The sequence below is a fragment of the Microcaecilia unicolor genome, chromosome 1, assembly GCF_901765095.1.
Source record: "Microcaecilia unicolor chromosome 1, aMicUni1.1, whole genome shotgun sequence".
Lineage (NCBI taxonomy): Eukaryota > Metazoa > Chordata > Amphibia > Gymnophiona > Siphonopidae > Microcaecilia > Microcaecilia unicolor.
In genome coordinates this window covers 93,504,848-93,532,285 of record NC_044031.1, presented here as the reverse complement: position 1 = coordinate 93,532,285, position 27,438 = coordinate 93,504,848, and the positions used below count along the sequence as shown (strand labels likewise).

The 27,438-nt window shown below is 40.3% G+C and overlaps 1 protein-coding gene across 3 annotated transcripts in view; it reads right to left on the bottom strand.

Moving 5' to 3' along the window:
• Positions 1-27,438, bottom strand: part of PARD3 (par-3 family cell polarity regulator) — a 1,299,417-nt gene that overhangs the window by 806,908 nt on the left and 465,071 nt on the right. For all 3 annotated transcript variants that reach the window (XM_030199049.1, XM_030199057.1, XM_030199066.1), the window contains exon 5: positions 2,202-2,333. In XM_030199049.1, the coding sequence (XP_030054909.1) occupies positions 2,202-2,333 (132 nt within the window). The remainder of the gene's footprint in view (positions 1-2,201; positions 2,334-27,438) is intronic.

Genomic DNA, 27,438 nt, shown 5'->3' with positions numbered 1-27,438 from the left:
CTACCTACAACCAACCAAGGTACCATAAACCAAAGTCACATGCCACACACTCACCACAAAAGATAAGTAACAGAACTAGTCCACAGAGGGACACCCAAAAAGCATTAAAAAAAAGAAACCTTCCAGAGCAAATTCCCACACCTACCCTACTTCCAGTTTCCCCCGCATATCCCACCTACCCTCCCACTGCAGTTCAACCCCCCCCCATGTTACCATCCTCCCCCCACACCCCTTCTCCTTCCCCACCTCTTATGCACACAAATGCTCAAATGGCAAAATTACACCCCACCTATTCCAAAGAGATCAGGAATGCAAGGAGTTACAACAACACTCCCATGGGCTACGCAACCCCAACCAAAACCAGTCAGCTATAACTATGAAGGGTCACCACTTAAAATACTGTACAGTTGTCAAAAGTCAAGCAGAAATTAAGAGTACTACAAACTAAACAATAACACTGCCAAATACAAAAATTAGTAATGTTACCCATAACCAAGTGCATATACATGGTACGTGCATGGAACTGGAATTAGCACTCAAAAGAGCTCATGCAAGAAGAAAAAAAAAAAAAGAAAGCTCTTTGCGTTAGGTTGTAGTAGTTCAACTAGCTTGTGTAGTTCCAATATTTGGCAAAGTATTCAGATCATCTTGGTCAACAGAGACACACTATCCAGAGTGACCAGAAACCATCCCGAAAAGCTTTCAAAATTGCAAAGTACAGTTTCATATTTTTTCTATATTTTTTCTACATTTTTCTCATATGCCTTTTTATCTTACAGTTATTCATTCCTTCTTCTCCCCCTCCTGACTTTAGCCTCTTTTTTACCTTTCAGCTACTTTACACTTTCTATTTTCTGTTCTCCGCTCCTTAGTGCTTCTATTTCCCACCTTTGTCTCATTCCTTTCTTAGCTTCTTAATCACTTTCTCTCACTTCCTAGTCCCCCATTTCTACCCTCTATACTTATCCCCTCCCCAATTTGATCCACATTTCTCTGCTTCTCATTCCCTCAACAGTTGTAGCTCATTCTCTTTTACCCCTCTCCAACATCAGTCCCTTTCTTATGGCTCCCATTTCCCTTTTACCTCCCCCATTTCTATGCTCTCTCAACCTCCTTCAAAGACCGGTCACTTTTGTTTGTTTCTCACCTTCTCCATAGTCCTATTTCCCTTTCAAGTGCCTTCCAATCCCTCTAGATCTTTCAAATTGGTTCCCCTTCCCATTTTTCTGCACTTAGACTCAAAGCCCTACTTATACCCCTCACCCGGTTACTTAGTTCTTGTTGTCCTCTTAGTCCTTACTCAATTTCTTGGTCTTCACTAATACCACCTAATGCCCAAGTTCCTACTCTTCCACCCTACATCCTCACTTACAATCCGAATACCCAGCCAACCTTAAAGTTTTTCTAGACTCTCACTCAATTGCAGTATCTCTGCATAAGTATGAGCCTATGCTCCCCACATTCTAATGCCTCCAGTGTCTGTCCTCCTGCCTCTTTCTGCCCTTTCCCCAGCATCCATTGCCATTTCCTGTCCCCCATAATTCTCTCTCACTTTGTCCAACTTCCTTCTCCAATATTAAATAAACCTGCTTTTCTTTTTACTTATCCCAGCATCACTCTACTCTTCCCTAACCTCTTTATTTATCCTTGCTTCTCAACCCTGCATTTGTCATCCTCTCCCGTCTCACATCCCCAGAATGCCATCATCAGCTGCTTTCTCCCGTTCTACAAGTTCCTGTGCCACCATCAATATTAAACCCTTGCCAGACCCAGAGCAAGCATCACCATCAGCCCCAGCCCCGCTCCAGTCCTCACTCCCATTCCAGCTCCAGCTTTAACCCCGTCCCCTAGAAATGCTGAACCCAACAGCAGGAGACTGTTGCTTTCCTCCACTGCTCTGCTTTTCAAAGTACACTATAAGCTACCAAGGCAAACTTGAAACAATTGATCAGGTATTTCCTGTTTCTTGTGAGGCATCTAATAGCAGGCTTTGGAGGAGCAGGACAATGGAGGGAAGCAACAAGCTAGCATACCCACCGATGTTCTTTAATGAAATCCAAAAATGAAAAAAAGTCACCTTCTAGAATGGCTGAGATTTCAGCATATGGTTTGAAAATAGAGACCGTGATACAGATACTTGCATATCATTAGGCATCTGTGAGTCAAGCTGGGCAGTATATAGACATTTCTATGTATATTACCTGCTCTTGCCTCTCTAACCATTTATCCACCATAGGATGTGTGGCACTTAAAGATGACCGAGCATTTTCTCTCTGAAACTGCGTAGACCAAGCACTAGTGTCACGTGGTAGGCTTCTGTAGTTATCATCTTTCTGTTTCAAAAAAACAAAAGAAGAAAACCCTCATTTATAATGGAACATTTAAAACAAACTCAAACAGCTACTTTGCCTTCTTCTTTTCATTATTTACTATTTTAGTTGGTTTCATTCAGGGAGGAAAGAGGGCAGCAACTCCTGATTTCAAGCTCCATCCCCATCAAGAAACAGCAAGGAACATTAGGCCATAATTCCCGGCCAGGACAAATAATGTCAGATTTTTGTTGATGTTATTTTTCCAGGAATAATGCAGCTTGCAGGTTACATAGTAATGAGGTGCTTTTCATACATTTGCATCTCATTACTATGTATTCCATGGTAACTTATTTAAATGGGTATTAAAGTAATATAACACGTGTTATTGCCCTTTAACAAACGTTAAGGAGAAAAAATGCACTTTGTGCCACATAAGGCAACTTAATAACTAACCCCCTCCCCCCGCCCAAGTGAACTAATGCAATAACCACATTTAGTTCAATTTTATATCTACTTCAGTAAAACTCACAATAGATCAGTCTTTTCCTCTACTAACCAGGGATAGGTCTGGGAAAGGCAGGGATAGTATATGGTATGGATGGGAGACAGGATAGGCAATATGGTCTTTATCTGCCTTCATTGTTCTGTTTTCTGTTTCTATGTCAATGATCTGAAATTTTGTTTCTTTATTTCACTTGAAAGTTCTGTATATACAAAGCACAATTTAACCCTGTTTGAATTTCAATACCAAAAACATAATATATAAAAGAAAAATTTAAAAACCTAACTCACTTTCTCTACCGATCTTCTCATTTCAGCTTGGCTATAATTTTGCAAGAGACATTTTCCATCCCTGCTCTAACAGCAAGTGATCACCTGCTATTTCTCTGCCTATCATAGGATAAATACTTAAACCAAGAGGTGGGTAAAGGCCTCGGACAATTTTCTGATAACCAATATAGTGCCTCAATGTTTTTTTGTCAAAATTACTAGCTATCTAACTCTTCTATTCAAAAGTAGAATAAGTGCTGTATATGTATATAAGAAAAGAAACATCTATATTTGAAGATGGTGGGAAGAACTGCCTGTACTTTGTGGTCAGCTTATGACTCTGTAATCAATTCCATCAACTACCATAAAATTCAAAATGCCATTTTGCCTAGAAATGAAATCCTGTGCATTAGATTACAGAGACACCTGAAAGACAAGATAATGCAGTCAGCTTTCTGAGCATTTTGTTTTCTAAATTTTTCAATGAAAAAAAACAATCTAGTCGCATGATTAATGCTGATTTTAGAATTTAATAGTTCAACTATATTGAATGCATGCAGTGTGATAAACACTTTTAAATATTTAAGAAAAGTGCATTATTTTATTGCATTTATTCTTATTTCAGTTGGTAACTGAGGTGTGCACTCGTCAAAATCTCAAAATCCCAGAGTTTTAAGATTCCAAAATTATTTGGGATCCCAGGATTGGAACAATGAAGTATTTAAAATGCTTTCACTTCTTTAGAAGCAGCAAAAGCCAGTCTAAAGCATTAAATAAATATGTTCAGCTCCAGACAAATAGTCCCATGATTGTTTGTGTTGTGTGGGTTTCATATTAACAATCGTATCACCAATTTGGAAGTGTCATTTCAAGTTCACTTAGCTTTCTTCTAGTAAATCATCAGTCAGCTAGCTCATAAAAAAACTCCAGACCACCCAAAATACAGCAGCCAGGCTGATATTCAGCAAAACATGCTTCGAAAGTGCCAAACCCCTCTGAAAAACATTGCATTGGCTCCCAATCAAAGAACGGATCATCTTCAAAATCTGCACCTTAGTCCACAAAATCATATACGGTGTAGTCGCAGAATACATGACAGACCTCATAGACTTACCAATAAGAAACAAAGTCAGATCATCAAGATCCTACCTAAACCTACACTACCCAAATTGCAAAGGACTGAAATACAAAACAACTTACGCAGCCGGCTTCTCCTGCATAAGCGCACAGCTATGGAATGGGCTCCCAAAAGCTGTGAAAACAATCCACGACCACTTGAACTTCAGGAGATCAGTAAAGACCAACCTCTTCAAAAAGGCCTACCCCAACGACCCCACGTAACCCTCTTCACCTACCAACACAGCATGACTATGATCGAACAGGACAACATGCAATCTTCATCCATTCCGACCCTCCACTTATACCTCATACGATCACTATGCAACTTTGTATTTGTTATCCACCGACTGGGCAAACGCCTCTTACGGTACTATGTAAGCCACATTGAGCCTGCAAATAGGTGGGAAAATGTGGGGTACAAATGCACAAATAAATAAATAAAGCACAAATATTTCAAAACAATAGAAACTCAAAGGCAGACAAGTTCTGTCTTTTACTACATATTTTTCCGTCCTTTAGCAAACAGCAATGAAATATAACACTTAGAGGAAAAAAATGTTTTATAGAGTTAACTCCAGGTGCAAAAATTTTTGAATCAAAGACAGAACTAGATGATTCCACATATTAAAGAGCCCTACTTTTAACCATCTTATTTGAAATTTTAAGGAGCCTTTTACTAAAGCTTAGCACATGCAAATGGAATTAGCACGCACTAAGGGGGAGAGATTCTATGGTGCCTAAAAAATCAGCACCAACTAAGAGTATTCTATAATTGGTGACTAGATTTAAACACCAATTATAGAATATGCATAGTTGATATTTCAGCACCTAAATCTACACGCATCTATTTACACCAACAATGTGGTGCACAATATTGCACACAAATTTTAGAAATGCCCGTGGCCATGTAGCATGATATGAGTTTAATTGTCAGAATTATTGATTTTGAAGGATCAGATACAAATGTAAAATATACAGCTGCTGCAAAGACTTATTGGAACAGTATCAGATAAACTGGTCTGGCTTTCACCTTCCCCTTCCCCCTGGAAACTACTGATAACAAAAGCTAGCCAGGTGGATACTTACAGTAAATCAACACATCTACAAAGAACAAAAATCTGAAGTTGGACAGCAATCACAGAAACTGGAGTTAACAAAGACAATGAAACTTCACCTATTCTGACAATGACTGAGACTAAAAAGCCTTTCTACCTATCTAATCTGACAAAAGTAGCCCACTTACTCTCAAAGACTCATTTAATCCTATCAGATGCCTTCTAGATGTATATCACAGCAGATGTCCAAGACAGAAAGTCTTATGATGTCATTAAAACAAGTGACCAGTTACCATGCTCCATTGCAAACTATGGCAAAACATTTCACAGGACCCCACAGTCATTCACAAAGGAAAAATATTCAACATAAAGGAATCCTTTACATGCTCATCTTCCAATGTGGTATATATTAGAGAAACAAGCCAGATGCTAAAGACAAGATTTAATTTACATAGACATATGAAAAATGCCATTGCCAGCCAGGATGTCATGTCTGTGGGGCAGCACTTACAAAACCAGAACACTGTATCAGTGATTTCATAGTAAGAATCCTGAAAGGTAACTTTAAAACAATACAGGAATGTAAGACCTTTGAAGTCAGAATGATTAAATATTTTGACACCCACCAGACAGGACTTAACAAAGATCTGGGTTTCCTAGCCCATTATAAACCACAGAAACGTACTGCTTTGTTTGTCACCCTCCTGTCTTCCTGCATATCTCCCTGTCTCTCACCTATCCACCCCCATCCTGTTAGACTGCCAATGAAATGCTTTAATGTTTCACTTACATATACTATCAATATTCAATCCAAAATACTGTATATCATTTCCTTCTCATAACTATCCTTATTATGTCAGGCCTCAGAGGTATTTTTTATATCAAACTTTCACTTTGATGTTATCAAGCATCTAGTGACCTCTGAGGTCTGACATAATAAGGATAGTTATGTGAAGGAAATGATATACAGTATTTTGGATTGAATATTGATCGTATGATTATTAGATCGCTGTAAAGAACAATAGTGGGCATATTGGACATCACTTATATATACTGTCATCTACCAACATTTGCTTATTTCTGATCTGACTAAGAAGGGCAACCTTCGAAAGCTAATCAAGAAATGTATTATGTCCAATAAAAAGGTATTATCTTATTTTCTTTTCCATGTTTTGTTTTATTTCTATTGATTACCTTTAAAAGTTAACTAACATGGCTACCACACCTCTCTACTCAAAACTAGATGAAACCAGTTTTCAGCTGTCCCTGAGTTTTCATTGGATTGAGTACACCCCACACTTCAGCCTATGGTGCAACAAGAGATTATAAAAACCCTGGAACATTTTCAGTTCGCTCTCTTCTCTCTTGCTCTTCGCTCTGCTCTCTTTGTCCGCCTCCTGATCTGGACCTTCACTGAGCCTTGCTAGACTTCACACACCCATCCCAGATAAGACTTTCTCCAGGCTCCAGCAACAACTCTGCAACAAAAAGACTTCTTTTCCCGCAAGGATCTCCTTCATCACTCCAACCAGCAGCCTCCATCAAAGTGAGTTACCATTAATCCAGCCTAATTTATAATTTAGACTTCTTTAATCTTGTAGCACATTTCCCTTGTGAAAGATTCTTAAAAACTGTCTCTCTTGTAACATTATTACATTACCTGTATTGTAAATAAACATTTTAAAGTTAAATATATGGTCTATATGTTCGAGCACATGTCCTTAAATGTTACAGTGCAGGTTAATGTAATTCAACAAATATAGTATTTAATTCCCCCCTTTTCTTACATATACTTACTCTTATCATATTACCTTATATTTAATTGGTGGAGAATAGAATATAGAATAATAGAATAATATTAAATAATTATCTAACAGCCACAACCCCTTTTCAACTTAATCTAACATGCACCCCCAGTGTTCCTGATGGAATCTGTGTATCTCCCAGAACCGGATGGTTGTAGTCGGGCCAGGTTCTGAAATTACACTGCAAAACACCGGGAGTGATGCAGAGACACTAACCACGACTCCCACTCTCAAAGAATGGGAGAGGAAAAATAAACTAATTTTGGAATTATTTCCCAGATTTACCTTGATCAACACAACACTTCAGTTCTTCTTTAACATAGTAACAGGCTTTATTTGAAACACTTTATGTTGGTAAGATGCAAAACAATGGTAATTTTCATGTAACAGAATTCACTATTAATGAATATGTTTCCTTTTAGAAATGCACTTTGGGAATAACTTCTATCCCTTTCCTATTACAGGAATCTCATCCCTTCAACAGTATCACTTTCAGATAAGCATGATACCTCACTTCTCAATTTTATTCAACCCAGCATAACATGTTTGTACTTCGTCTTCAATTATTAACCCCAAGAATTTGATTCTTTGTGTTGTTCTTTTTTTTTCTTTCAGGTTTAACCTCAACACCACCCGCTATCCAGGAGCAGAAAGGTAAGTATTTTCTTTTTCCTTTATTCCCTATTATCTCTCCCCATCCCAAGTGTCCCCTTGTCCCACACAGTCACTTAGCTGCGGCGAATTCTTTTCCTCTTTCCAAGATGAACGATTCACTTTCTTGTGGTGGGGCCCCTGACGTCAGTCGAATGCCGATGATTCTCTGTAATTCTTCTCTCTAAACCTCTCTCTTAATTAAAGTAATGGTAGGCAAAACCCTGACTGCCTATTGTTGCAGCAGAAACCCTATTCTGGATGACATTCTTAACAAAGACTGTGGCCAGAAACTATATCAAATAAAATTAAATAAAATCCCCTCCTCTTCCAGGCCTATGCTTGTTAATTACTGTCCCTATACTGTACAGAGTGGCTGGCTGGCTTACTCTCACTCACTGCACATCCTCACAGCATTCCGTTCTCTGCACCAAACCCTCACATTCCACCCTATTTCCCACTATGTAAGCTCTCTCAGCCTACAGGTTCTTTTTCTTCAAAAAAAAAAAAAAAAAGAGTTTAAACCCCTAAGATTAACACCCCTCCTATCGCATTGCCTTAGATAATACCTCCCCTTAATATTCCAAACCTTTTTGCCTATCTATCCTTCTCCTCCTATACCAGAACTTCAAAGTCAGCTAAACTTAAAATAAAACTCACCTCACCAATCCATACACTATCATACTCACAACAGTACATTCTTTATCACTCAAACCCTCTCTTCAAATCTTCCTTTACCTCAAATCTCTCCTTATCTCTCTCACACCCTGCTCAGCACACCCACTCACGTCAGCTACCTAACCAACTCTGCTAACTGCCCACTCACTTGGTCACCTAGGAAACTGGCTTTAGCTTGGGGTTCCAAACCCTTCTCAAACTTCCAAGCTGCATTGCTGACCGGCGGAATGTTCGCCAGCACAAGTATCCCTAACCCCATGTTACATTAATGCAACTTAGAATATGAGTTGTGCATGGAAATCTCAATTAATACCAATTAGTATTAATTGCTTAACATCCAATTAAAAGCACTGATTAGCTAGTTAACCAATTAAGTTATGTGCGTTGTTATAGAATATGCTTTTCTGCACAGAAATTGAGGCACCATATTTAGATTTCCGGGGATAGTGTGTGTTTCAAGAAGATGGTTTACTAAAGAAAAGGATAGTTACAGTGGTGGAAATAAGTATTTGATCCCTTGCTGATTTTGTAAGTTTGCCCACTGACAAAGACATGAGCAGCCCATAATTGAAGGGTAGGTTATTGGTAACAGTGAGAGATAGCACATCACAAATTAAATCCGGAAAATCACATTGTGGAAAGTATATGAATTTATTTGCATTCTGCAGAGGGAAATAAGTATTTGATCCCCCACCAACCAGTAAGAGATCTGGCCCCTACAGACCAGGTAGATGCTCCAAATCAACTCGTTACCTGCATGACAGACAGCTGTCGGCAATGGTCACCTGTATGAAAGACACCTGTCCACAGACTCAGTGAATCAGTCAGACTCTAACCTCTACAAAATGGCCAAGAGCAAGGAGCTGTCTAAGGATGTCAGGGACAAGATCATACACCTGCACAAGGCTGGAATGGGCTACAAAACCATCAGTAAGACGCTGGGCGAGAAGGAGACAACTGTTGGTGCCATAGTAAGAAAATGGAAGAAGTACAAAATGACTGTCAATCGACAAAGATCTGGGGCTCCACGCAAAATCTCACCTCGTGGGGTATCCTTGATCATGAGGAAGGTTAGAAATCAGCCTACAACTACAAGGGGGGAACTTGTCAATGATCTCAAGGCAGCTGGGACCACTGTCACCACGAAAACCATTGGTAACACATTACGACATAACGGATTGCAATCCTGCAGTGCCCGCAAGGTCCCCCTGCTCCGGAAGGCACATGTGACGGCCCGTCTGAAGTTTGCCAGTGAACACCTGGATGATGCCGAGAGTGATTGGGAGAAGGTGCTGTGGTCAGATGAGACAAAAATTGAGCTCTTTGGCATGAACTCAACTCGCCGTGTTTGGAGGAAGAGAAATGCTGCCTATGACCCAAAGAACACCGTCCCCACTGTCAAGCATGGAGGTGGAAATGTTATGTTTTGGGGGTGTTTCTCTGCTAAGGGCACAGGACTACTTCACCGCATCAATGGGAGAATGGATGGGGCCATGTACCGTACAATTCTGAGTGACAACCTCCTTCCCTCCGCCAGGGCCTTAAAAATGGGTCGTGGCTGGGTCTTCCAGCACGACAATGACCCAAAACATACAGCCAAGGCAACAAAGGAGTGGCTCAGGAAGAAGCACATTAGGGTCATGGAGTGGCCTAGCCAGTCACCAGACCTTAATCCCATTGAAAACTTATGGAGGGAGCTGAAGCTGCGAGTTGCCAAGCGACAGCCCAGAACTCTTAATGATTTAGAGATGATCTGCAAAGAGGAGTGGACCAAAATTCCTCCTGACATGTGTGCAAACCTCATCATCAACTACAGAAGACGTCTGACCGCTGTGCTTGCCAACAAGGGTTTTGCCACCAAGTATTAGGTCTTGTTTGCCAGAGGGATTAAATACTTATTTCCCTCTGCAGAATGCAAATAAATTCATATACTTTCCACAATGTGATTTTCCGGATTTAATTTGTGATGTGCTATCTCTCACTGTTACCAATAACCTACCCTTCAATTATGGGCTGCTCATGTCTTTGTCAGTGGGCAAACTTACAAAATCAGCAAGGGATCAAATACTTATTTCCACCACTGTAAGTATCCTGAATCCAGCAAGATACAGTATCAAAGTAATATTTTGATCCATAGCAATTGCTGATATTCTATCTGAGCAACATCAAGTTTTATTTGATATTTTATTAGTGACAGCAATCAAAACAGTTCTTCAGCACTGGAAATCAGCTTCTTTATGTACAGTCTTTCACTGGTAGAACTATGTATGTTCCAATATGAATGCAGAATAGAAGAAAAAAATCAATTCCTTAAAAGATTCCATAATACATGGTCATTGGTGTATGATTTCTCTATCGCTATCTATCTGTAGAGGAGTGTGGTAGCCGTGTTAGTCCACTCTTAAGGTTATCAATAGAAATCAAACAAAATAAAACTTTAAAACCATACAAGAACGTAAGACCTTTGAAGTCAGAATGATTGAATATTTTAACACCCAACAGAAAGGACTTAACAAGGATCTGGGGTTCCTAGCCCATTATAAACCATAAAGCTATATGTATCTGTTGATCACCCCACCCCTCACCTATCCACACCCATCCTGTTAGAATATCAATGATATGCTTTGATGTCCCCATGCATACCTCCGACCCACCCCTATCCTCCCACCCTGTCAGACTGTCATAGTAATGCTTGAATGTTTTCACTTATATACACTGTCAACTAGCACATTTGCTTATTTCCGATCTGACGAAGAAGGGCAACCTTCGAAAGCTAATCAAGTTATGTATTAAGTTATGTCCAATAAAAAAGGTATCATCTTATTTTCTTTTCCATGTTTTATTTTGTTTGATATCTATCGCTATGTGAAACCTACTCTCATTGATTGATTGCTGTGATTTCAGTCATTTTCACAGCGTCCACAGAAGCAGCTGTGGTGCTGTGATGGTATAATATCTATAACTGAATTGATTATTATTGATCCTAAAACAGATTTTTCACAAGATGTCATTTTTTCATTGATGGCATGAAGGTTGTGTCTGGCTCGACTGTCACATTCTATTTACTTGTTTGTTGTTTATTTATGATATGTTTTTTGTATACTATCTTGTATCATTGCACTTACAACACAGCTACTATTTATGTGATTTTAAAACAATAAAAATAATTGACCGTATTAAAGATAATGTCAGACAAACTTCATCAACGTTTTGATTGGACAACCAAAAAATTAGATTAGTGGTATGCATGGAATGCATTGTACTTAAGATTTCAACCAAGCAGTTGATATTGTCCCTTGCAGAAGGCTAATCAATAAAACTGAACAGCCTGGGGGATAGGTTCCAAAACTGTGGCATGGTTTGGAATTGGTTATATGATAGACTACAGAGGAAGAGGATAAATGAAATTCACTCCAACAAAAGCATGGTGATTAGTGGAGCCCCCAGGGTTCCGTCCTGGGGTCAGTACCATTCAATATGTTTGAAAGCAATATTATGGAGGTGTCAGAAGAAACAATTTGTCTTTTAGCAGATGACACTAAGAGCTAAGAGGAACTACATACTTTTGAGGGAATGGACAGGAAAAGGCATGATTAACAAAGACCAAGGCATGGTCAAGTTAAGATTCAATGCAAAAAACCTGGAAATTCTTGCAGTAGAAATCAGAAGAAATATACAAAAAGAGGAGAGACAAGATAATGATGTACATTAACCAAGTTAAATAGGAAGAGGCAGATTAGAATCTTAAGCTTATCTAGAGTTGCAATCACACTGTAATTTTATCAAATAAATTTGAACCTTGACTCTCAAAGTTCTTGTGTCTCAAATTAAATTATTTTAACGATGTTTTCATTCATCTCTCAGTTATGACTTGGAACTGCCTACAGCTCTTCCAAAACAAATCATGTTGTCTCCTGTTATTTGAACAACGCTGGCTTCCTATCACTATGAGATTTAGGGTGGCGGTCGATATTGCTGCTGACACTTCATGCTTTTAAGTACTGGTATTCCTGAGTTCATAGATTACCTTCTAATTTTTTATTCTCTTTCCCATCCATTGTATTCTTCACAGGGAAAACATTTCACTATTCCTTATCCAGCAAATGTTAGATTTAAGAGCATTCACTGTGCTGCCTTTTGCTGCATTGCTCCCCTTTGTTGGAATTTGTTACCTCTAGATCTTAGAAGAGAAGGAACTACCGCACTTTAAAAAGACTAAAAGCCAGTTTTGATTTTCGTTTTTAACATAGCCTTGGCAAATTTCTTCTTGGGTACTGCTTGATCCTTATTCTCCTCTTCTCTGTTAAATATTAAACAAGGGTTTCTATGTAAAACTACCTTGATGTGGGTAACATTTGGTGGTATATCCAATGTATAAGACAATAATCAAGGAAAAATGTGATAATGCCTCTATGAAAGGCAACAGTGACTCCTCAATTTAGAACAGTCAGTGTGTTCAATTTTTGAAGCCATGCCTCTGAAAGACTATAGGAAGAGAAGAGGTGGAGCTAGCCCAGGGGCTCCATGCAGAGGATCAGGGTTTGATGTCTGGGCTACCCAGGGCTAGAAATGTTGTTGAGGCATCACTTATAGCCTATGGTGGGAGTGGGGGGAGTTTCAGGCAGCAGGGATAGGTGACCAGGAGTTAAACTAGACAATCTGAATGGTCCTTTTTGGTCCAATTGCTATTATATTCTATACTTCTGTGAGTGGAAAGCTCAGGTAGATGAGGAGGACAAGACAGGAGTCAAACAGAGAAGTAAAATAAGACGGTGATCAACAAGATAGCCTGGTACAAACGTCCAAGATGAATCAACAATAAGAAGATCAACACAATCTGACACCAGTATGGCACAAAGAAGATAGTTTACTGGATGAACACAGACCAGAGGTGGCCACGTTTCAGAAGTTGCCTGCATTAGGAGTATAGTTTCAATTTGCTTAAAAATGTAAACAACACTGATAGATGAACAGCTGGTCTTCAGTCTTTTATATGAATTAGCAGCAACTCAACTGGCAGTTACACAGACTGCTGATGGAAAGAAAATGCAGTGACTTTTGTTTTCCTCCAAGATAAATATGCTTTGTTACAGATTTATTTTAGAGTCGAAAATTGGGGAACATATCCTTGTTTCCTGATGTTTCCAGATGGACTTAGAGCAGATGTGTCATGATCTCAGGGAAGATGAGCCCTTGGGCCACCACCGGATACCTGCTAGTGGCAGGCGAACCACCCGGGCAGGACAGAGCTCTGAGGTAGAAGCCAGGCGAGACAGGGCTGGAGCCGGAGACAAGCAAAATTGGGGCTGGAGGCAGGCAAAGCTGAAACTGGAAGCAGGCAGGACTGAAACTGGATCTAAAGACAAGCAGGTCAGATCCAGATGGGAGAAACACAAGACCAGGCACACACAACTAGGCAGGAAATCTTGTTCTGATGGCAATGCATGAGAATCCCAAGGTTCCTTATAAAGGCCCTTACTGATGATGTCACAACCTCTGGGGCCCTGAAATAAGGATTGGAACGCACTGAAGAACACAGCAAGGGCAATAGAAAGAGGTAGAAACCTGGGACATCAGACTGATGTCTCTGGAATGAGACTAGAATGCTGGAACATCAGAGTGAGGCTTGGATAATCTCTGGAATGATGCTTGGGAAACAGGCAGCAGAGCATCAGTGTAGGAGGAACATAGTACCAGGGAGGAAATCTGGAAAAGCAGTGGAGCTTGACCACTGACAGAAAAGGTGAGTCGAGGCACAGAGGCACGGCCATGGCCATGACAAGATGTAAGCAGCTTCTTACTTTATGCCAGATTTTTAAAGTATTTTCATGTAATTTCTTCGACTGTTCCCTAGTCTTTGTACTTTTGGAATGAGTAAAAAATCGATTTACTTGTACTCGTTCCACACCACTCAGGATTTTGTAGACTTTGATCATATCTCCCCTCATCCGTCTCTTTTCCAAACTGAAGAGCCCTAACCTGTTTAGCCTTTCCTCATATGACAGGAGTTCATCCCCTCTATCATTTTGGTCACTCTTCTTTGAACCTTTTCTAATTTCACTATATCTTTCTTGAGATATGGTGACCAAAACTGAACACAATACTCAAGGTGCGGATGCACCATGGAGCAATACAAAGGCATTATAGAATTTTTGGTCTTATTCACCATCCCTTTCCTAATAATTCCTAGCATCCAGTTTGCTTTTTTGGCTGCCGCTGCACACTGAGCAGATTTCAGCATATTATCTACAACGACTCTCAGATCTTTTTCTTGAGTGCTGACCCCCAAGTTGGACTCTACAAATTCACAGATCAAACATTTGCTCAAATAGCTATGCTTTTATAGGTATCTTAAACTCCTTAATAAAGGAAATACTGCAGATAGGAAGTGATAAATTGTTTCAAGAAGCAGGGATAGTAAAATAAAAAGCACTATGCCTCATAGATTCGAGGTGTGCCTGTTTGGGGCCAGGAAGGACAAATCGATAATTGTTTATAGAATGTAGGACTCGTCATGGAGTATAGGGGATGGTAAGCATGGCCAAGTAATCCTGGAAACCCACTTTAAAAGGCTTAAAGGTGAGTAGCAATATCTTGTAAGTGATTTTTTGTTCTAAAAGTTACCAATGTTTTTCTTGAAGCAAAGGGGTAACATGATCAGATTTTTTAGCATGACAGTAATTTAATGTTCTGGATTGACTGTAATTTCTTTTATAATGAACATGGCAAATTTCAGTAGACAATATTACAGTAACCGAGTTTGCCAATGAGAAGAGATAGGATAAGAGAATGGATTGTATCTCGATCAAAAAGATGTCTTATTGAATGCAGTTGGCGAAGAGACAACTCTTGCATAACTGTGATATTTGTGGAACAAATGAGAGTTTGGAGTCCTGCCAGACCTTCAAGTATTTAAAACAGTGAATAGTAACTGCATTTCCAAATAGGAAGATGGTAGTAGATGGCTTAGAAAGGTAACCAGTAATCCACAATGCTACTATTTTGTCTTTATTTAGCACTAATCTATGCTCAAATAACCAGTCTGCTACTACATTTAGACAGTCTTGAAGGGTACCTATAGATAGGGGGAAAGGATCTATTGAATAAATTAACAAAGTATAATCTGTATAAAAATGTGTATTCTGTAGTTGCTTGTGATATTCAATATGCTTGCAGGTGCATAATGACATGTTTCACATTGTCATGAAGTCTATACATTCTTGATGCTTGCTGCAGGCATATACCTAAAGAATGGTGGCTTTTTTAATTCAATGAGGCTATCCTGAAAATCCCAACTGGCTAGGTGTGTCCTGAGGCCTGGGTTGAAAACCTCTGAGCAATGCAATTTTGAAAGTTTGCTCTGAAATTGCATAATTTAACCCTCAGGATTCACCCATAAAATAGTGGACATGCAGTGTTGTGGAGTTACAGTACTAAAAATATTACATTTAACACATAGGAATATTATATTTTGGTCTGTTATGATACACATACCATATGTGAACCAATCCTTTGTTGAAAATCTGAATATACTAAACACAGAGCTCTTTTTCCCTGCAGTAACTGCAAAATGCAAAGATCCTTTCTAATTTTCTTCACTATTGAATGAAAGAAAAATCTTACATATTCTGGACAATATTCAGCCAGCCAAATATGTATAACTTTAAATAGCTTGGATGTACCACTGTCACCTTAAAATGGTCACAACTAAATTCACTTCCTCCTCCCTTCAGCCTGCGACACTAAGGTTCTCTAATTCCTCTCTCCCCTCTTATGCTCACATTCAACACATTGTTGTTGCATGTTGCTTATTTTTAATATAATTAAAATCTGCCATTTCCTGTATGAACACACTAACAAAACCCTTATTTTTTTTAACTTATCCATTCCCATCACCTCTTACTGGTACTACTGCAACTTAATCACAAGTCTTGTGATTAAGTTGCAGTAGTGCCAGTAAGAGTTGATGAAGTCTTCTGATAAACCATCTTTCTTTGTTACGTCTTTTGAAGTTCAGGGGCTGATGCATAAGTGCACATTTAACTAGTGGTCTATGCATTCACTACTACAGAATACAGAAAGCGGCTGAGCTCCGAGGTTAACCTGCATAGTAAACATGGCCACACACCACATTAAAATGATTGGTAATGTGGTCATTACCTATTGCCCACCAAAGCACAAGAAAAAATGGCTTTTGATGCATACACAGTGCAAAACATTTTTTGCTAAGAAAAGGGCAGGTTAAGAGAAGTGTGTTTCCAGCAGTACCTCTCCCTCCATCCAACCCAACCCCCTATCCCCGGCAGCTTTCTGCTTCGGTCCCTTGGATCTAGTTGCACCCTCCAAGCCCCCTGACATTTAGAAAATAAAAACCCCTGATAGTCTAGTTGCCTCTTCCCTTCCTCAACCTGATCTGACCCTCCTGTACCCAACATTAAAATACAAAGTCTGTTATTTTAGTTGCCCCCTCCCACCAACCCAGAGTCTTGACTATAAAAAAATAAATTCTCTGGTGTCTATTGCACCCCTTACACCAGGCCCCTTGCCCCTTACACCTTAAAGGAGGCAGAAATAATAGCCACTTATTCCTGATCCTGATGCTGTCTTGAAAAATGGCAGCACCTGATGCATCCTGGGATGTGCTGAGCAAAGTCAGTCTGCCAAATAAGAATTTTTTCTCTTATTGGTGTGTGGGTGAAGACTACCAAATAAGGTCTGTGGACTCCCATTCCACCAGCACTAACCTCAATACAGTCTTTGTGGAGGGGAAAGGCTTTTGGAGGTCCTTTCAGCCCTCCACAAGAGGGTTCCCTTGCGAGGCGAAGTCCACCACTGCCAAGGGAATTGCCAACACCTGGTCTATGATGGAGGATAATGCCTCTTGAAATAACAAGTGCACTACCAAGGATGCAGAGATCCTATCAGGAGAGACCTCTCAAGACCAGGAGAGGAACCCATCCTGGGAAAACTCATCTGGCCCCTAAACATCCTCCACATAGTGGGATGGGGAAACCCTGAATAGGCCAGTAGCTCCCAGGACCTTCATGGACCATGGATGCTTTAACTAGAGGTCCCTGGATTCCTCAGTACCTAATCCCACTCCAGGAGTAGCTCTCCACTGGTTATGCCCTTGGAGTTTCAAGGGTGTCTTCTTAAGACACTGTCAAGAAAGGCTGAAAACTTAGGCCTCAATGAAGCTATCATTATCCCCCTGTGATCCCATGTCCAGCAGAAAAAGAGGCTCCCCAACTAGCCTAAACGTAGTCCTCTCAGACCTCATGTGTGCCAAACGTGATCCGAGAATAAAATAGACATCATTCTCGCCAAAATTAATTTAGTCATGATGGGAATGTAGACTTCCCCCCAGTGTATGCTCCTATCCCTGGAGAGGGCCCTGGGTGCTCCCTGCAGCTTCTCCATCACACATAATGCAAAGGAAACTAGCCACCATGCTTGAGCACTGGGACCCACAAGCCCCACAGTGCCAGCCAACATGTCAGAAGCTCCAGACAGTGCCACACCTGGCATAGCTGCAGATACACAACCATCCCCCAAACTCCCCAAAAGACAGAAATGGCTGCCCCAGTTTTAACTTCAACAGTCCTGTCATCTGCCTGACCAAGGCTAGGCAAGACTGTGCCTCAGCCTGCTACTCTGTCTCCATTCTTGTCTTAATTAATTAATTAAACTGTATTCCACATCAGGGAAATAACAGCACCAGTCTCAGAGCCCAGGGATAGGGGGAAGGGGGGGGGAATTTACCCCTATTTGTTCCTGTGGGCCCTGATATAGCCTGTAACATGGAATGAAAGCCAGGTGGTTGAGGCTTCAGGCCACCGAGGAGGCACTAACAACCCTACCTCAACCAGTGGTTTGGCCATAGCTTGGATTCTGAGGAGTCCTCCAGTGAAACTTCAACTACAGAGCCAAACCTTAGCCTGAAGCTTGGGAAGTCTGGAATAAAAGCTGAGAAATAACGAAAGACAACCTTCTGCAGCAGTCCATCTATACCATCTGCTAGAGAAAGAGAAATACCAGAATGTTCCCGGTTGCACCACCTGTTATGCTGGTAATGTAATTAGAATTTTCAAGTCTCTGCCTCCATCTGCTATTAAGGAGATATAATCTATTGGTTTAGACTGATCTATCAGGATAAGAAATCACACACTAACAGTATTATACCTCATAATCCTTGGGGAGGGGGGGATTTTATTGAATCTGATCATTGCTGGTGTAATTGTGAACAAAATCTTTTTTTCTTTTTTTTTTGCTTCTGATAGCCCTGTTCTGTGGCAATAGTGTTTAGGTCAGAAGTGATCTCGTGGAAATATACAATACAGTAGCTACCTAATGGTTAGAACAGAAGGTTGAGAACCAAGGGAACCAGGTTTCAAATCACACTGATGCTCCTTGTGATCTTGGGTAAGCCACTTAACCCTTCGTTGCTTCAGATACAAACAGACTGTAGGTTCTCAGAGGATAGGGCACCTGTATGTATCTCATCTGAAGTTCTACTGAAAAAGCCTGAGCTACAGTGGTGGAAATAAGTATTTGATCCCTTGCTGATTTTGTAAGTTTGCCCACTGACAAAGACATGAGCAGCCCATAATTGAAGGGTAGGTTATTAGTAACAGTGAGAGATAGCACATCACAAATTAAATCCGGAAAATCACATTGTGGAAAGTATATGAATTTATTTGCATTCTGCAGAGGGAAATAAGTATTTAATCCCTCTGGCAAACAAGACCTAATACTTGGTGGCAAAACCCTTGTTGGCAAGCACAGCGGTCAGACGTCTTCTGTAGTTGATGATGAGGTTTGCACACATGTCAGGAGGAATTTTGGTCCACTCCTCTTTGCAGATCATCTCTAAATCATTAAGAGTTCTGGGCTGTCGCTTGGCAACTCGCAGCTTCAGCTCCCTCCATAAGTTTTCAATGGGATTAAGGTCTGGTGACTGGCTAGGCCACTCCATGACCCTAATGTGCTTCTTCCTGAGCCACTCCTTTGTTGCCTTGGCTGTATGTTTTGGGTCATTGTCGTGCTGGAAGACCCAGCCACGACCCATTTTTAAGGCCCTGGCGGAGAGAAGGAGGTTGTCACTCAGAATTGTACGGTACATGGCCCCATCCATTCTCCCATTGATGCGGTGAAGTAGTCCTGTGCCCTTAGCAGAGAAACACCCCCAAAACATAACATTTCCACCTCCATGCTTGACAGTGGGGACGGTGTTCTTTGGGTCATAGGCAGCATTTCTCTTCCTCCAAACATGGCGAGTTGAGTTCATGCCAAAGAGCTCAATTTTTGTCTCATCTGACCACAGCACCTTCTCCCAATCACTCTCGGCATCATCCAGGTGTTCACTGGCAAACTTCAGACGGGCCGTCACATGTGCCTTCCGGAGCAGGGGGACCTTGCGGGCACTGCAGGATTGCAATCCGTTATGTCGTAATGTGTTACCAATGGTTTTCGTGGTGACAGTGGTCCCAGCTGCCTTGAGATCATTGACAAGTTCCCCCCTTGTAGTTGTAGGCTGATTTCTAACCTTCCTCATGATCAAGGATACCCCACGAGGTGAGATTTTGCGTGGAGCCCCAGATCTTTGTCGATTGACAGTCATTTTGTACTTCTTCCATTTTCTTACTATGGCACCAACAGTTGTCTCCTTCTCGCCCAGCGTCTTACTGATGGTTTTGTAGCCCATTCCAGCCTTGTGCAGGTGTATGATCTTGTCCCTGACATCCTTAGACAGCTCCTTGCTCTTGGCCATTTTTTTAGAGGTTAGAGTCTGACTGATTCACTGAGTCTGTGGACAGGTGTCTTTCATACAGGTGACCATTGCCGACAGCTGTCTGTCATGCAGGTAACGAGTTGATTTGGAGCATCTACCTGGTCTGTAGGGGCCAGATCTCTTACTGGTTGGTGGGGGATCAAATACTTATTTCCCTCTGCAGAATGCAAATAAATTCATATACTTTCCACAATGTGATTTTCCGGATTTAATTTGTGATGTGCTATCTCTCACTGTTACCAATAACCTACCCTTCAATTATGGGCTGCTCATGTCTTTGTCAGTGGGCAAACTTACAAAATCAGCAAGGGATCAAATACTTATTTCCACCACTGTACATCCATTAAGATAGGAGGAATCATATTACCAATGGATCCTGTAGTGATCTTGCTTGGATTCAGAGAAGGCATAGCCTCGTTAAAAAACCCAACTAACCAAACATCTAGGCTACCACCTTCTGATTTCTGAGACCCACACATTTAGAAACTGGAACTCTCTAAGAAGAACTGCAATGAAAATATTTGAATAATATATGAAGAAAGTAACTTATGAATTGAGAGAAAATTATCCAATCATCTCAAAAATCCAGGATTCTTTGCTATAAATGGAAAATAGCAAAACTCATGCGGTTCAAGAGCATGGTTCCAGATTTACTTATTAATCCTCCTGCAACAGATGTAGAAAAACACAAATGTATTTTTTTCAGAAGAATGTTCTCTCTATAACTTTATGCAGTGATCTCTATATCGAAGGGGCTGAGGGTCAACCCTGAGACAGGTACATAATCAATTTGTACTGTCTACGGCCAAGTTTACTCCTTTCTCTTCTCAACTTTAACTCACGCACAAAGACTATTAAGGGTTCCTCTCTGATTACCAGGCTCACTATAGTATGTAGCAAGAGAATTAGACAGAGAAGAATAATATTAAGCAAAAAAGATCACTGGAGACTGTGCTGGTTTAAAATTTAAAAAATCCTTCTGATGGAAACTTTATTATTTAACATGTACAAACTATGTAAGAATAATAAAAAAAAAATAATAGGCAAGTGTTATTAGGGTATTAGGGTAAGTTGGTTGTGATATTGATCATAAGGTGCAACCTCCACTTGCTTCCAGTTCCAATATCTTTCATACACTTAGCAACAGCAAACAAAATTATTTAGTTTATTACAAATTTGACCTACCGCCTAATAAACAGGTCAAGACAGTTTACAAAATATCAAAACATAAAATATAGAAAAGAATGCCAAATTGAATAGAAAGTTTAAAATCATGCATTCAAGAGAAAAACACATAACTCCTTATGATGGTGTATCAAAGTTTCAGTCTCCCCATGATCAGGTTCTCTGCATTAGAGCACACTGGGGTCCTTTTCCTAAGCGGCAGTAAGCCCAACGTGGGCTTACTGTTCACTATACAGGAAGTACCACCGGGCCACCGCAGCAACCCGGTGGTACTTCCCACCACTAGCATGCCGTCATTTCCAGCACTACAAAAATGTATTTATTTTTGTAGCGCCAGAGTGTACCTGGAGGTAATCAGGCAGTGCCGCACGCTGCCCGATTACTGCCAGGTTAACACGGGAGCCCTTACCGCCACATGGCTCCCCCCAAAATGGCCACATGTAAGTGCTTTACTTCCTGCATGACCATTTCCTGCAGGAAGGCGAGACTTCCCTTTTACCAACTGCAGTAAAAGGGGGCCTCAGCATGTGTGTAAAACATGCACCGATGCCTGTGCTGGCCCCCTTTTGCCACAGCTTAGTAAAAGTGGCCCTTCGTCTCTCAAAGGAACAGCTGTGAATCAGGCTGACCTCTCTGAGCAGTTGTGCAGGTAGGTAACACCTGGCTCTACTCCTTATGGTTCCAGGGGACAGCTGATTAAAAGATTGGCATCCCCTGCATTATCACCTCTACTTCCCCTCCCTTAGTCACCTGAGCAGGAAGATAAGGCTCTGGAGGGCCCAAGGCTAGGAACCTACTCCACTGCATCCTTCTTAGTTGGACTTCCTCTATGAAAGGAAAGATGTGGCTTCTCCCTTGTTCCTACATTTCTTAAACTTCAATCCAATTCAAGCTCACAGTTAAAGTCTATTGGATCAGACCTCTGAACATACTTCCTACTATCACAATGTCTGGCACCTCTTTGAAGCAGGGGCCAAAATGTTCTCTCCACAACTGCAATAATGACACATTTGGCAATCTGCTACATACATGTGGATAAATTATCTGAAAAAGTTATATGTATATTCATCCAGCTTTTATATTTAGTTGGCTGACTAAATACCCAATATGATTTCATAGAGATAACTTAGGCATATGAAATTAGACTTGCTATTTATCTGTTCAAACCATATACAAGATAATTTGGTAAAGCAATTTCTGCATGTAAAGCATGTTTTATATGCAGAAAAGGGCTCACAAAATTTTGTAATAAGAGCTCACAAAACTTCAATTTGCAAATGTTTCAATAGACCACGCCACACAATGCTGCACATAATTTATTCTACTCATTTATATGATTGATCACAGTGTGTATGTACACGATTTTTACTGTTTGTCTTATGATTTCCTATCACGATTATTTGTATAAACCTAGAATTTTTTTAGAGTGTTTATATTGATTTGAATTGAGTTTTGTATTGGTTTTTCATTTAATTTGTTTTCTATGTCTGAATTGACGGTCTTACCCCTGACACAGTCTTTTTTTAAGGCAAAACATGGTCACATCACGTGCTTGTGCTTAATAAACTGCATACTCCTACACCTGCTAGTCTGCTCCTTTTCAGTGCTTTATAAAATATGACCATACATGCAGAGAATACATTGGCACCTGCCTTGAGGCAGATACAAATGTGTGCACTAATGGGGAAAAAAGTCTGGAAACCTGTTTTATAAAGACACATAGAAGCCTAAGCTGCCTTTATAAAACCAATGGATGAGTAAAATAGGCATTTCTGAAAATTCTTATAGGTGCCCTTTTATTTTTATAAGAACACTTCCTCACCTCACCTCTCCCTACAAATGTACAAGAGTATATGGAGATCCCCCAGAATACCTCAATCCCTCTTCCTCCAACAAGATAAATTTGGCTGCTTAAGAGTAACACCATCAGAATGTATTCTGTTCTCTATGCTGGCATTTTAAACTAAAACCTCTTATGCATCAGCACCTGCTGCCAACTGCATAAGTGGTTTGGAACATTGGCCAGATGGTGTTTGGAGCAAAAGTAAATGACATTTCTGCAGCTTATTTCCTAGCTGAGCTACTCATGATTGCTGGTAATTTTTATTATTATTTGTTGTTACTGCTGGAGGACAATAGCCTTAACTACATTTTCAAAGAGCACATTACTTGTATGACCTAAAGAACACCCAGAAAACACAGTTGTTTGGTTTCTTACTATTCAACAGAACATCTACATTTCATGTAAAATTTTCAGCATTTTGTATTGTTGTTTTATGGTCAGTTTTAAAGTTCAAAAATGTTTATGTTCATGTTTATTTGCATTTGATGTACTGCCTTTCAATAGGATCAAAGCAGTTTATAGTAAAAATTAAATACATATCAGAGACAGGAAGTAAGAGGGAGGAGGCATGATCAAAATGGTGGATGTGACTTAGTAGTATAATGGAGGTGCTTTGCACCGATTATAACCTTTTTCAAAAGAGTAGAGCTGAAACATGCGTAGATGTTGCAGTAGTCCAGGTGGGATGCAACCTGGGTATAAAAGCAGGGTTGCACAAGCAGACTTACAAGGTGGTTATGGACTGCTCAAATGTAGTGAAGGCTAGAAAGCTACATTTGACCACAGAGGCAACAGAAATATTGAAAGACTACTGGAAATCAAGGTATACACACAAATAGCTAAATTAATCGACTAGAGATATAGGGATACCCTGAATGGTCAGGGCAAGTGATAAATGTAATGAACAACTGGTTACCCCAAGAGGTAATGGTTTTCATAGGATTGAGAAATTGAGAATGAGATAATATGAATGCAGCTAATCTGAGAGAATTAAGACAGGACTGCAGGGCAGTAAAGTCCAGGGCTATAGGGGTCAAGAATGTTGTCAGCCTAGAAGTAAACAGAGATTGAGAGGTTTTATATTAGAATGGCAAGGGGACTAAGAAAATATTGACGTGAGGCCAGAACACAGCCCTACAGTATACCACATGACAGGGGTTGTGATGCAAACTGGAGGAGTATAGCACAATGATAAGGACACTTCTGGAAAAGAAAGAAGTGAACCAACAGAAAATAGTAACGCCAACGGCAGAGACTATGGTCAACAACAAGTTGGAATCAATAAGGTCAAAGGCCACAGTCACTCAAGAAAGATCACTGGGGCTACTCTTCAAGCAAAGGCAGACTGAAGGTCATTTATAAGAGATTAAGGTTTCTGTGCTATGGCCAGGACAGAACCTAGACTGAAACAGATGTAGAATGCAAGATGCTTCAACATGCTGAAGAAATTAGGAAAAAACAATCCATTCAACAAGCTTAGAAAGAGAATGGAGATGTTTCTGTAGTTGGCAAATAGTGAGGGATCAAGGTTAGGCTTCTTAAAGACAGGGTGGATAATGGCAGTCTGCCAACCACAGGAAGCAATACCAGCTTACAAGCTGTTATAGGGAGTAAGACCTTGAGCAGTGATCTTTAACAAAAGTCAAGAGGGCAGGTGGTCTCCTTAAGGAAAACAAATTAGCTTAGTGAGAGAAATGGGTGATGGGAGCTTGAACTTAGACAAGGGACTGGATAAGGAGAAAGAAGCAACATAATAAAAAAAAAGTGTGGGGAGAAAGGGGATAAGTGAGAGGGTGCTAGGTTCAAAGAAGGAGTGGAGAAAGCTAATTACAAGAAAGATTTTGGTAGAAAAATAGGATGCAAATTCAGCAACAACAAGATTAGGGGGAAGGTATTTTTGGGACCAATGGAACAGGATGGAGAACAGCATTATTAATTAGCTTAGTATAGTAGATGTGTCGGAGTTGTTTAAGCTGAGCACAATAAAATTGGTACAGTTCTTTAGAAAAAGACCTAGTCTTCTGCTAGATACTCTACACAATGAACCTGTTTATTAGGGGTGCCTAGAACAAAAGGAAGCAAATTTGTAGAAAAAGAATTTCAAGGAATGACTAGGTTAGATAATGACAGTGCAGAGGAATCAGGGGTGGGGGGAAGGCAGAGGGAATTGAAAGGTGGGAACTCCGTGAGGTCAATTAGACTAGTATGATAGGAATGGTGGACACTAGAGAGGCAATGAGAGTTGGGAAGATGTGAGGGTCAAGAAAATAAGATAAGATCAGATCAGAAAACAGATAATAAAAAGAAACATTTGACAAAGTAAGGGCATCAGAATAGCAGGTAAGGGACTAAGTCAGGGGTATGATTCATTATATAAATGGAGAAAGGAATGTGTTCTTAGAGATCACGATCAGAAAGCAAAGAAAGGAACCATCCATCTTGGGATCTAATAGGATTCTGAAGATGGCAGTTCAAGTCCCCAGGACCAAGTAAGTTGGAGAAACAAAAATTATCTGAGAGGGTCTGAAATAAGGAGTCCTGAATTGTAGTATCTGGGGAAAGGGTTAGGTAAAGTAGGAGAATGTACAGTGCAGAAGAGGAGTTGAGACAAAAAAGAGGGACTTAGGATATGAAAACAGGTCTGGGCTAAACTTAGGGGAAAGGAAGCGGGGGAGGGCAAGTAATGCTACACCGCATTCCTTTTAGAAGCACAACAGGTGGAGAAAGTGACAATTTGAGAGAAGACACTGGGGCAAGTAGGTCCTCTTCTCCTCTTCGGAGCCAGGTTTCAATGAGGCAGAAGAGGGGGGGGCTACTAGAAATAAGGTCTTGAGTGATGGCAGTTTTGGGCATCAGAGCCCTACAGTTAGTAAGAAAGAGAGAAAGTAGGGTCAAGTACAGGGGACTGATGGAAGAGGTAGGAGAGAAAGAAATAAGGGGATGACAGAGACAAGGAGTAATATTCTCTAGGTCTGTGAAGACAGAAAAATGAAGGGCCAATGTCCTCAAACAACAGGGATGATACACATGAGGAGGGAGCACTCTAGTAAAGAAAAGACATAACTGAAAACAAGCACAAACCAAGTAGTAAGCACTAGATGTAGAAAGTAGGGGCAGGGCATCACAAAGTTAGAAGGTTGCTCCTAAAGTGGCTCCTTAAGCAAACACGCAGTTGAACTGATATTATCAGAGTGGCATCAGGAGACTTGATAAAAGCAGACAAAGACAGAAAATGGTCCTTTATGTGTCAAAGGACAGCGCTAGCCAGAAGACTTGGAAGCAATAGGCAAGCAAAGGCTGCAAATGGTCCTTTGTGTGCCAAGGTGGGGGAGCTGAGAGATTCGGAAGCATTAGGCAGGTAGGTAAAGGCAGCAAATGGGCCACCACAAAGATCATTTCTGAGAGCTTTTTTTTTTTTTTAATACAATCAACTATGCAGCATTCTATAAGGTCCAATATTTTCTCCATTATTATTTGATATTTATAAAGGCCCACTAGGGATTATGACTGTTAAGAAAATGTGGAATGAAAAACGGAAGAAAAACAAAGACAGGGGATTGGGCAGTTGAATGATTGTCAAGCAATATCTAGGTGGTTAGGTATTAATCATGTAAAAATAAACATATAAAAAAACAGAAGCTACTTGGTTTAGTTGGAAATAAAGAACTTTGTTGATGGGGCCTATTGTTGGAAGTGTAGAAGTACATCCACTAGATGCATTTCTATATCAGCAACTGGTATAAAGAGACTGCAGCTACTACAAAACAGAGCAACTACAGAGATCAATGAAATAAGTAGATCATGTCACCTCAGTTTTGCTTGCTTTAAACTGGCTGCTAGTGGTAGTAAGAAGTGATTTTAATGTTATCATTCAAATGTCTGCACAGTGGTCAGCCAGTATACTTGGCAACATGGAATTCAATGAACCAATGAGGACTCTGAGGTCATCCCAACAAGTATGCTGAGGGTGCTTCCAGCTTCAGAAATACTGCCATCAGTTATGAGGAGAATGGCATTTATTATTATGGGCTGATGTTGTGGAACTCATTACCTTCTGGAGTTCAGAGCACAGAATAATAATTTACAGTATTAGGAGCTGGTGAAAACACAGCTTTTCCAGCTGTCTTTTTACAATGTTTTATTACATTAAAAGTTGATGATGACTTTGGGATGTATATTATGGACAGTTAAAAAGAACTATATATCACTAAGTTCTGTGTTGAAACGG